This window comes from Conger conger, chromosome 12 (genome assembly GCF_963514075.1).
Source record: "Conger conger chromosome 12, fConCon1.1, whole genome shotgun sequence".
Classification (NCBI taxonomy): Eukaryota; Metazoa; Chordata; class Actinopteri; order Anguilliformes; family Congridae; genus Conger; species Conger conger.
The window spans coordinates 37,724,297-37,736,423 of NC_083771.1; the positions used below are offsets into that span (position 1 = coordinate 37,724,297).

Genomic DNA, 12,127 nt, shown 5'->3' on the forward strand with positions numbered 1-12,127 from the left:
CCACTGCGTCTGCACTCAGTGAAGAGGAGTGCTTCTCCCTGCCCTTTCACCGGCTCAGCCGTGGCTCTCTGTCCTGCAGATCTCCATGGAGAATGATTTCCTGGGCCCGCGCAGGATCGAGGCCCTGCAGAAGGAAGATGCTGACTGGCATAGAAAGGCCCAGGCTGCTGTCCTCTCCATCCAGGACCTCACTGTGAAGTACTTTGAGACCACCGCGCGGGCACAGAAAGGTAACGGCAGCGGGAGATTCACAGACCCTCAGCTGTGCTCTGTCGTCAGTCCTGTCCATGTTTCCCATATCCTCTGCTAAATGCAATTGAAAACCCTTACTAGAGCTAGCGCCCTTACTCCTGCCTCATGCTAATCAGTTACTCTCTGTTGTGAATGACATCACTTCAGTGCACCTATGAGTAATTCATATATTTATAAGGGAATATTTGGATAATGTATTGATTGCTTAATGAATGAATGAATAATAATTGATACATACTTTTCATTACATTTCAGCACAGTATTGATATCGATTGACTTTCTTTTCAGTCCAACATCATCCAAGGCTGTGAATTCATTCAAGCTAATTTGATTCATGCCATCGATTTTTCCACTTTTGTATGCACTTCATTTTTTATCCTTTAATTTATACGGAAAGAAAATAGCACCAGACAACTGCAATAGTTGCATTCCAGGAAAAGGAAAGTTGCTTCTTGCAATGTTGTTGTAGTGGTCCTGTGAGACCAGCAGGGGGAAATATGTCCCCCTGTAGAGTAATGTCTATCTGAGAACGCTCCCTATTTGAGTACTACCAGGCCTGCGGACACACAGTGTGTGCATTATGACCTGTGAGGTGTGTGTAAGATTGCTCTGATAGAGCGTGTGTGTGAGTGTGGTCATATCCAGCACACGTGACCTCCTCATGCGTTGCAGTGGTCTATCCTGTGCGGTGTGTGTGAGATTGCTCTGACAGAGCGTGTGTATGAGTGTGGTCATGTCCAGCACACGTGACCTCCTCATGCGTAGCAGTGGTCTATCCTGTGCGGTGTGTGTGAGATTGCTCTGACAGAGCATGTGTGTGAGTGTGGTCATATCCAGCACACGTGACCTCCTCATGCGTTGCAGTGGTCTATCCTGTGCAGTGTGTGTGAGATTGCTCTGACAGAGCATGTGTGAGTGTGGTCATATCCAGCACACGTGACCTCCTCATGCGTTGCAGTGGTCTATCCTGTGCAGTGTGTGTGAGATTGCTCTGACAGAGCATGTGTGAGTGTGGTCATATCCAGCACACGTGACCTCCTCATGCGTTGCAGTGGTCTATCCTGTGCGGTGTGTGTGAGATTGCTCTGACAGAGCGTGTGTGTGAGTGTGGTCATATCCAGCACACGTGACCTCCTCATGCGTAGCAGTGGTCTATCCTGTGCGGTGTGTGTGAGATTGCTCTGACAGAGCGTGTGTGTGAGTGTGGTCATATCCAGCACACGTGACCTCCTCATGCGTTGCAGTGGTCTACGAGCGCATGCGCACGGACCAGAAGAAGTTTGGCAAGGCTGCATGGGCGGTGGCAGTGGATCGCATGGAGAAGCTGCAGTACTCCGTATCCAAGGAGACGCTGCAGCTGATGAGGGCCAAGGAGATCTGTCTGGACCAGAGGAAGCATTCGCTGCGGGAGGAGGTACCCACAATGCACCGCTCGCCCTTCAGCGGATACGCTGAACATGAACGCCGTTGAGCAGATGATCAGCTCCTGCGTTCTCCCACCATTCTCTGTCCTTCCTTACTCTGGGAGGTTCTGATTGGTCATCAGTGCTATATCACACAGTTTATGAATATTCATGAAGATGCTCGCCCAAAGGCAGAATACTCAATTGTGTGTTCTTGAACATGTCACTTCATGAATATTCATAATAAGGAATTCATGTGGAACGATTTGGCTTCAACAAGAGCGGACAGAACTTTTAATTATGAACACAGAGATGACCATCTGTGTTGTCTGGAATCTGTAATGTTAACTAAATACTACACTGTTATGGAACATTAAATTCTCATTATCAAGTCTGTTGTTTCTTTCCAAAACATTTTCAATTCATGCAACCCAGGCTGTTAAACATAAAGAACCCACCATATGATTGATTTTAATATATCACAGACTTCTCAGGATAAAAGCCCTGTTCTATCTTCTCTATGAAAAAATAATAACTATTATCTTTATGATTATGACTGTAAGCATGGGCCAAAACTTGGCCAAAGAATGCACTCCATATGTACACATTATGTCTGTATGTCTGTGCACATTCTTTATGTTTGTATGTCTGTGCATATTCTCTGTGTCTGTATGTCTGTACACATTCTCTGTGTCTGTATGTCTGTGCATATTCTCTGTGTCTGTATGTCTGCACATTCTCTGTGTCTGTATGTCTGTGCCCATCCTCTGTGTCTGTATGTCTGCACATTCTCCCGATCAGATGCAGGGCCTTCAGGGCGGTGAGGATGCCATGTCGCGGCTGGACCAGCTGGAGGCTCTGTACTATGAGCTGCAGCTGCAGCTGTATGAGATCCAGTTTGAGATCCTGAAGTACGAGGAGCACCTCCTCACTGCGCAGCTGGAGAGCACCAGGAGGCAGGTGACGGGTGAGTGACAGGAGCCACAGCGGAGGTGCAGGGCTTGTGTTAAACAGGAGAGACAGGCAGGGCCCCTGCTGATGAAGGCTCTGTGACCGTCAGTGTGTTCTGTAATGAGCATGACATTAGCAGGGGGCCTGCCTGTCTACACTGCTTTTCCCAGCAGCTGTGGCTTTACAAAGCACTTCCACCCATTCTCCCACACACCCAAAAACACACACACACACAAACACAAACACACTAGCGGCTGTAGTTTTGGGGACTGTGTCAAGCCTGGCCCGGCTTGTGTTTTTTTAAGACAGCCGGAATTCCCTCCCTTAAACTCCCTCTCAATTTCCCAAATGAAGACGAGGGACAAGTAAATTAGGCCAGCCTGTGAAAGCTACCCAGTAATGGAATTACAGCCGAGAGGCTCTTACTGCTGTGTGCGTGTGTGTGAGTGTGTGTGTGTGTGTGAGTGTGTGTGTGTGAGTGTGTGTGTGTGTGAGTGTGAGTGTGAGTGTGAGTGTGAGTGTGAGTGTGTGTGTGTGTGTGTGTGTGTGTGTGTGTGTGAGTGTGAGTGTGAGTGTGAGTGTGTGTGAGTGTGAGTGTGAGTGTGAGTGTGAGTGTGAGTGTGAGTGTGAGTGTGAGTGTGAGTGTGTGTGTGTGAGTGTGAGTGTGAGTGTGAGTGTGAGTGTGAGTGTGAGTGTGAGTGTGAGTGTGAGTGTGAGTGTGTATGTGTGAGTGTGTATGTGTGAGTGTGAGTGTGAGTGTGTGTGTGTGTGTGTGAGTGTGAGTGTGAGTGTGAGTGTGAGTGTGTGAGTGTGAGTGTGAGTGTGAGTGTGAGTGTGTGTGAGCGTGAGCGTGAGCGTGAGCGTGAGCGTGAGCGTGAGCGTGAGCGTGAGCGTGAGCGTGTGCGTGTGCGTGAGCGTGAGCGTGAGCGTGAGCGTGAGCGTGTGCGTGTGCGAGTGCGAGTGCGAGTGCGAGTGCGAGTGCGAGTGCGTGTGAGTGCGTGCGTGGAGTAGAAAGATGGCCTGTCCACCATGCTGGGCTACGTGTGTGCATATCCTGCCTGTGTGTGTGTGACAGAGAGGCAGGATGAAGTGGTGTACTATGACACCTATGAGAGCATGGACGCCATGCAGGACTGCGACAGCGTGCCCGGCTCCGTGCTCCCCCGGCAGGAGGAGCTGGCCAAGCTGCAGCTGAGGGTGCGGCAGCTGGAGGCCAGGAGGGGGCGCATCACCGCAAAGAAAGCCTACCTCAGAAACAAGAAGGTACAGCTATGAACCAGCCGCTGTCAGAACCGGGCCCCTCCTGGCCATTTCCTAAACACGCTTTCTTTTCTCGCTCTCCTTTTGGACATTAGCTACGTTGTTACTGAAAACTTTGGCAAAACTGTTCGAGAGCGGTAGCAAAAGCAATGCCATTTTAACTGTGCACTGACTTATCCTAGGCTACTTTATCTACATGCAAGTCATATTTTAATGAATGAATTAATCTTCAAACAATGTGTTTATTGTGCTACATATATCATTTACAGTATGATACATGTGTCTCTGAATATGTCACACTGAGAGATCCAAGATGGCCGCAACTCTCACAACAAAAAATTTTTGTCTGTGACTGCAGAATCATGGCAAAAATCGCACAGTGTACGCACAAAATACCCAGCTTGAGTTACCATGCAGTCAGCTTATTTGTCCCATTTTACATAAATACACAAACGCATATGCACACCAAGCTGTGGGGCAGCCTGTAGCCTAGTGTCTAGGGTACTTGACTGGGACCTGGAAGGTTGGTGGTTCAAAAGCCCTTGAGCAAGGCCCTTAACCCCACATTGCTCCAGGGGGGATTGGCTTAGTCCCTGCTTAATCTACATCACTGTGGGGAAAAAAACACCAGCTAAAAATACATGTAGTGTGTTTTAGCAGTAAAACAAAACTGTCTATTTAGTTTTTATCACATGACATGTCATAGTCCAACTTTGATGACTGTTTTCCATGTATTTTCTTCCTGGTGCTGCTTTCTGCCACCGAAAACTGTTACAATGACAAGCTTGACTAATAAGCCTTTTTGCTTTTAAAACCAACTGGCAGGTTATGTTCCCACATTATTCAGAAAACACTGCTGATTCAACAGACAGTGCACGTGTGCAACAGCGTTTTATGAGCAATGCTCGTTAGGTCATTCCTGAGGGATTCCTTGTGTCAGTGGATCATTTCTCTGTCTTGTTAAATGTAATTTAAGTGTTGGCAGTGTCCAAATCCAAAATTGCTATTAAAATATAGATCCAGTGTACATACAGCTGAGTATTTTATACATTGAGCCGATTTAAACCTTTGCTGTTTAAATCAGATTGGCAGTTTGTCAGCATTATATCTGACCTTTTCTTTCAAGGAAATATGTGTTTTCAATCACAATGAGAAGATGAAGCAGCGCCAAGGCAGCGAAGAGGACCACAAATCCCATCATGCTCAGCAGGTATATCCCTGTGTCAGTGTAACCCTGCCTCTGCACAGAGACTAGATGACTTATGCAGCAGAGCGGGAGGCTCATTAGTGGAGCTGTCTGTTAAATGCAGAGGCATTGGGGATTCGGGGGCGAAAATGCCCACACTTTGCAATAACAGCACATTAGCCGCAGAAATGTTCTCATTAAATATGATGTTCAGACAGAGTGGTTGGAAGAAAATACCAAAGCTATTTCGGAAAGGTTTTTCTAGGTTGCCTGTGTTTACTGTGTGAAGTTAACTTTTGAAAGCATTATTAATTTCCTTACCCACATGTATTTGACAAGGGCAGTGTACAGAACAATCTTAAATGTTAAATAGTACATCTGGTATTTTGCTCCAACTCATAGACCAATTTTAATCTCTTGTCCTTAGAGTTGCTTTGAACAATCCTACAGGAATGCATATAATTATAATGGAGATAAAAACACTATTCTCTGACTGTCCCATAGTCTATTCTGTGGTTACTTTTTCAGTACGAGGCTCAGTGCAGACCTGTACATTCATACACACCGTGTGGCCATCCATGCCTGTGCAGTTCGATATACGCACAGAAACACTGAAGATCCACAGTTGTAATTTAAGCTCAAAAAAGATGTCCAAAGACTAAACTGTGCTGCATCTGGCAGCCGTGATAAAGTGGGTCGTAATGGGACCGTACGGAGAAGAGCAGGCCAGGAGCCTGTGTTTTCTAACAGTTCCAGTTCCGGAGCAGATGTTCTGCTGCCTCGCCACAGCAGGCTTTGAATCTGTAATGTAAATGGCTTTGGTCACGAAAACCACTGTGAACCCCTGGTAATTCATTACAGTAAGTGTTTATCTGCCATTCTCAGTGGTCACAGAGAGGTTCAGAAACGAAACAACAGTTTGTCTTTTCATTTGGATGCAAACCACACAGGTGCAGCAGCTTGCGGTCATTTATCATGCCAACATTCTGTAGCTATCAAACACTCCACGGAAGCCAATGAGGTTAGGACAGCACTTCTGAGAATAATCACTTGAATGAGTCCGCTTTCTTCTGTTAATGATTTCACAGAGTTAGCCCAGGGATGGATGGACCCTAAAACTGTCAGAAATAAAGTGACATTGGAGGTGCATTTTGGATCAAATTTGCTAAATGTAACCTGAAAGTACAGTAATGTTCTCTTTGGGTACAAAAGGTGCACAGTTATTATATATTGCTGGCTAGGGGTACGATTTTATGGCACCCCAGCGGCACACATTTTTACCGTGTAGAGTGTAGAAGCCCTTCCAGCTTTTACCAGAGACGCACAGTTAATACGGGAGAACACTGCCCCCAAAAGGCAGGCTTCACTCTTTACACTAACCTGCTTCCAGTTTCCCTGGGAATGATGCACACTTTGGGTGCTGCTTCCCTGCGTTTTGACCTCTGGCTTTTTTCCTCAGCAGAGTGAGCAGGAGGAAGAGGCGAAGAGGAGCTCTCTGGTCAGCCAGGAGAGGCAGAAAACTCTGGACAGGCTGCGCAGCTTCAAGCAGGTCAGAAGCCAAACTTGTTGGCACTGAAATGAATGTACTTGCCTTCACTTTGACTGGCTGGATGTTTTGAAAGATTAGTGTTCCCGAGTTCCAGTCAGTATTAGTGCATTCCCTGAGTCTGCATATTTGTTGTGCTTTATTGCAGACCTAAATGATTTGATAGATTTTCCTCCTGCCATTTTGTATGCTATGTAGCGGTACCCTGGTCAGGTTGTACTGAAGTCCACCAGGCTCCGGTTGGCACACTCCCGAAGGACAGATGGCGGAGTCACCGCCCCCAGTGTGATCCTGGCCCAGCGGTCACCGGAGGCGGGCGCTCTGGCAGAGGAGGGCGGGGCTGCCCCTGCAGCTGGAAAACTCGAAAGCTTGTCCCTACCTCCAGGGGGCGCTGCCGCTCCTGCCGTCTCCCTACCTCCAGAGAGCTCTGTCTCAGTGCTCAGCTCTCCTCTCACCCCCTCTCCCCCACCACCTCCTCCTCCTCCTCCCCCCCCTCCACCCCCTCCGTGCGCTCCGGAGGACGGCCCCGCGGAGGGGCCGGGAGCTCCCGGGAGCCCTGTTCGGCAGCTGAAGGTGGAGGGGAGCGAGGCCCACGGCGTCCCCCTCGGACCCATCGTCGGCCGCTTCTTCGACAGCAGCCAGCTGGTGAACGCCAGGAAGAAGCTGAAGAAGACCGCAGCCCTGGAGGCCTCCCAGAGTAGGAGGGGTGAGCATTCCTCCTGCACTGTGTGTGAAAGGCTGTCTGCGCTGTACAGTACACTGCAAGATTCTTTTATGAAAGGTACATTTATGAGACTCCCACATGGCTCTGTTTGTAGCGTGCTATGAGTGGAGGTGAACATTCCCTCGGGGGGTTACACTGCTCCCTGGGTGGGGGGCACTGATCCCTGGGTAGGTTGTGATGGTGTACTGGTTATGCATGAACAAATGCTTCACAAAAACTTTGAGTCCAAATCCAAGAGGGTGTAAAAAGTGTCCAATAGGGATAAAGTGCATGTATGGTGAGAGTCTTGCTCTGAGGGCTGTCCCCTGTCCCCTGTCCCCTGTCCCACAGCGAGCTCCCCGATGGATGAGGTGCTGGCCTCCCTGAAGCGCGGCAGCTTCCACCTGCGCAAGGCCGAGCTGCGCGTCCTGCGGCCCGACCCGGACCAGGACGACAGCAACAACATCCTGGCGCAGATCCGCAAGGGCGTGAAGCTGAAGAGGGTGCAGCAGCAGGAGCTGCGCTCCTCCCTGGCCGACCTGCGCCAGTCTGCCGACCCGCTCACCCGCAGCATCCACGAGGCCCTGCGCCGCATCAAGGAGGCCTCGCCCGAGTCTGAGGACGAGGACGACTCGCCGCCCTGCGGGGACTGGGAGAGCTAGACCCCCCTCAGCTGCGCACAACTGTGACTGCATAACCCCAATAAACACAGCACACACAGAGACCAAGCCCGTGCCCTGTACATTGTACATTCTGCCTGTCTCATTTCTGGCTCTGAGGCCAAGCCTGGCCAGACGGTTCAGACTCTTTCCTGTTCATTACAATGAAGCTGGTCCTGTACAATGAAGGAGCCTTTGAGCGCACAGCTGTTCCACAGGTCTCTGTCGTGTCTTCTCCCTCACTCAGGCCTGGTGTGAAGCATCCCAATGACAGCCACAGCCACAGCTGAGGGGCGCTGAACCGCCGGGTGAGAGTGAGTGATCCCCATACCAGCCCACCACCCCACCCCTCCCTGCAGACCACCGCTGATGTCTCCTCATTCACTTCTCATTCCTTCTGATTTCTATGGGATCAAGTGTTATACGGCCGGATGTTAGTACAAATTCTGTAGGACCAGAGTCTGCTGCTGTCATAGTTATGGTACATTTTCTGTGTTGACTGATCGGATTTTATCATTTTTATCTGTGTAATGACAGGTGAAAGGTGATATTTTTAAGCATTATCACTTAAAAGGGAGTGTTGTTATACTGTTTATCAGCACAGCTGTAAATTTGCAACACATTTTAGGCGAGAGACTATGATTTTATCTATCTATCTTATTCAGGTCCGCCAACAAAAATATTTCCTTCAGAGTTCTATTAGCCACTGTTACAACTGTCACTTTTGCCTTTTGCAACAAATGCAAAGACTGACTAGTTAGCCGGCTAGCTGGCTAACTCACAAATCTAGCCACTGTGTTCACGTGACCGGCATTTGATTGGTCATGTGCTAGTCTGCAGCGTGTTCAGATGTTGCTGTATCTTTTCCTGAACTCGTGATGGCCCAGAAACCACAGACATTGGAACATCAAGCAGCAGTGATATAATCCCTCTCTAAATATTCTTCCATTGTCATTACATGGAAGAAATAAAAAAATTATGTTATAAAATATATCCACTTCGTTGAAATTGAAATGTAGCTAACCGTAACCTTTTTCTGATTCAGGTGATGTATCAATCTAACATAAACAATGCGGATTGATCCCAGTCAGTGATGAGGTCCAAATGATGTTATACTGTATGCGTCTCCGTCAATCACAATGCTCCGCCTGAACTGCTGTATATGAGCATATACACTCACTGAGCACTTTATTAGGTACACCTACTTATTCATGCGTTTAACTAATCAGCCGATTGTATGGCAGCAGTGCAGTGCATAAAATCACGCAGATACCAGTCAGGAGCTTCAGCTAATGTTCACATCAATCTTCAGAATCAGGAAGAAATGTGATCGAAGTGACTGACCAGGCTGGTCAAAGCTGACAGGAAGCTGACAGGAAGGTGACAGTAACACAAATAACCACACATTACAACAGTGGTATGCAGAAGAGCATCTCTGAACACACAATGCGTCAAACCTTTAAGTGGATAAGCTACGTCAGCAGAAGACCACTGCGTCTAAAAAAATAAGTCTAATACCTAATAAAGTTCTCACTGAGTGTACTTCTCCAGTAATCCTCCATGGAAAATCTGACTGATAAAAATGACAGTTGGCAATGCTGTGAATGGATTCAGCACAAACCTCCTGTGCTTATTGATTAGGAGGAGTACGGCTCAAAGAAAGTTCTCATCAATTTCAGCTGCAGTGCCACCTACTGACTAAAACACAGATAGGATTATACAACTTTTCATTTATCAGATGAGTGTTTTTTTTTCCTTGTGGCAAACAGGTATGAGTTTGCTGAAAGTGAACTGCATGGGCCTGCAAATTCTTAGATTTAATGTTTCATGCGAAATAAAATCAGTACAACTATTGATTGTATTCCTGCAGTGGGACCTCATGCCTGTGGTAGTATTTGTCCTGGCTTTAATATTTCAGCACCGAAACTCTCTCTGGGTAACTGCTTTTTTTGTGAATAGTCATTTCCAACCCTCCCCTTTGCATTTGACTGTTAATCTGCTACCAAATTGCTTCTATGAAAGATGTGATAAGAAGTTATTTTCCCCAATTTCTACGTTACTAATCCAGCACAAGATGTTGTTTTCCTGGTGTGTGGGAAGCAGGAGGGAGAGAGGGCCATCTGGGACAGGATAGCAGTGCATTCCTGCCTTTTAGTCATCCATGCCCAATGCCAGCCAGTAGGACCAGTGTGAACTGTATTTGCATAGATGTGCTTAGTGACGTGTTCTCTGAACATTCCTCTTGGCTGAGAGTTGAAGGGAATTAATGTTGCCTAGTGATGGAGGACATTCAGTGGTTCATGTGGACTAGCTCTTTCTTGGAATCTGCATCACAACGTGGGAGTACACTTGAAAACGGACCGCTCCACCAAGCATTGCATGCTGCACTCACATACACCACACTGGTAATTGCTAGAAAATCACACAAGGATCACATTTTTTTGTTTAAACATCTGTCAGGATCATGTTTATCCCCATTCCTCAAATATAAATATCTTCCACCAGCATTATTCTTCTTAGTTACTTACATTCAGAACCACTGCTGTGTCTCTCCCGTACATTGATTGTTTTGCCTGGTAAATATTGCTTTTGGAGCAGTTAATATGAAGGCTGTTGCACTGAATATAAGAAGTGTGATGAAGTAAAAGTCCATGTATCAATAACTGATTTTGTTTACTGCTATTTAAAAACAACTTTGGCCAGTTTAAAACATTTTTTTTTTGTTTGCTTGTTTTATGCTTTGTAAAATTAGGTGATGGCAAGTGTATATTACAGGTATACAATGACAACAGGTGTGTGCATAAACATGGTTTACTCTGGCTGCTGGTGTGCAGCATGCTGAAGTCAGTATATTTATTTTAATCAAAGTCAATCATGTCACTCATTTTCTTCTTACATGGTACAGTTTAGAGAATGTTGACCTCTATATAGTACAGATGTACCTTCTGTTTACCCTTGCCATGAACCTACTAGTCTTTTGACTTTCCAAATGTACTGTATTTTGAAGTTATTTTATTTGTGTATTCTCTCCTGTCTATTTGTAGACATTGTTTATCACATACAGTGCAGTCCGACAGTGGGTACAATTCCTGTTATTTTGGCTCTGTAGTCCATTAGATTTGAAATTAAACAATAAATGTGAGGTTATGGTGGTGACTGTCCCCTTTAATTTAAGGGTATTTGCATCCTTATCAGGTGATGCTTTTTTATACATAGGCCCCCAATTTTAGGGGACCAAAAGTAATTGGACGGTGGGTTTCTCAGCTGGCTTACTTGACTATCATTGGTACAACACTGGACCTCATGTTGGCAAATGCCAATAACAGACTCCAGAGGCAAGCAAAAGCCTAGAATCAAGAGTAGATACTGAAAGCTTTCTTATACCTGCACAAAGGAAGCGATTGAATAAACCTGACTAATCAGAAGCAGCTCAGAAGCCAACTGTCCGATTACTTTTGGTCCCCTAAAATGGGGGGTGACTACGTATGAAAAGGGATGTGATTCCTACACGCGTCGCCGGATATGGATGTGAATACCCTGAAATGAAAGATTAAGGACAGTTGCACTTTAACCTCACGTGTGTTGTTTCATTTCAAATCCAATATGCTGGCCAAAATAACAAAAATTGTACCAATTGTCCAAATACTTATAGACTGCTCTGCAAATCTCTTTGGCTTATTGCTCATTATTTAAGTTACATTTATATTCATCCACAACTCTTCACTGTACCCTTTCTGTCTGACACTACAAATTTCCCAAGCCCTTCGAATTCTGTGACCTGAAATATCTATGACTGGCCAGAGCTTCTCATGATCCAACGAAGACTAGGCAGTCACTAGATATGTGCAATACTATGTTCAAATGGAGAAAAATAAAAACATTAAACATACTTTTTAAATGTATATTATACTGTAAAAACATTATGTAGAATCTTCACAATACATGTGTGTAATTGCCTAAAATTACAAGAATATGTATTTGAGTAAAATGAAATATTTAAAACAAATCAAGAGTTTATATAGCAATACCATTCAAAAGTAAACTGCTTTTTTTCCTTTTATTCTGCTGTTCCTACCATTATATCCCTAATTAATGCTTTGTATTCTCAAATCTGCATTTTCCCAAGGTGAATAAAAACCTTGTAAACAAAGTACTCACTGTTGCCTT

At 46.0% G+C, this 12,127-nt stretch overlaps 1 protein-coding gene across 2 annotated transcripts in view; it reads left to right on the forward strand.

The window, feature by feature from the left end:
* jmy (junction mediating and regulatory protein, p53 cofactor) overlaps positions 1-12,113 on the forward strand; it is a 32,157-nt gene extending 20,044 nt beyond the window's left edge. The window contains exons 3-10 of one of the 2 annotated variants that reach the window (XM_061263823.1): positions 80-230; positions 1,497-1,666; positions 2,457-2,622; positions 3,682-3,869; positions 4,993-5,076; positions 6,512-6,601; positions 6,797-7,304; positions 7,653-12,113. In XM_061263823.1, the coding sequence (XP_061119807.1) occupies positions 80-230; positions 1,497-1,666; positions 2,457-2,622; positions 3,682-3,869; positions 4,993-5,076; positions 6,512-6,601; positions 6,797-7,304; positions 7,653-7,963 (1,668 nt within the window). In that variant the 3' untranslated portion in view covers positions 7,964-12,113. The remainder of the gene's footprint in view (positions 1-79; positions 231-1,496; positions 1,667-2,456; positions 2,623-3,681; positions 3,870-4,992; positions 5,077-6,511; positions 6,602-6,796; positions 7,305-7,652) is intronic. The other variant, XM_061263824.1, reaches the window with a different exon arrangement.
* Positions 12,114-12,127: the final 14 nt, after the last annotated feature.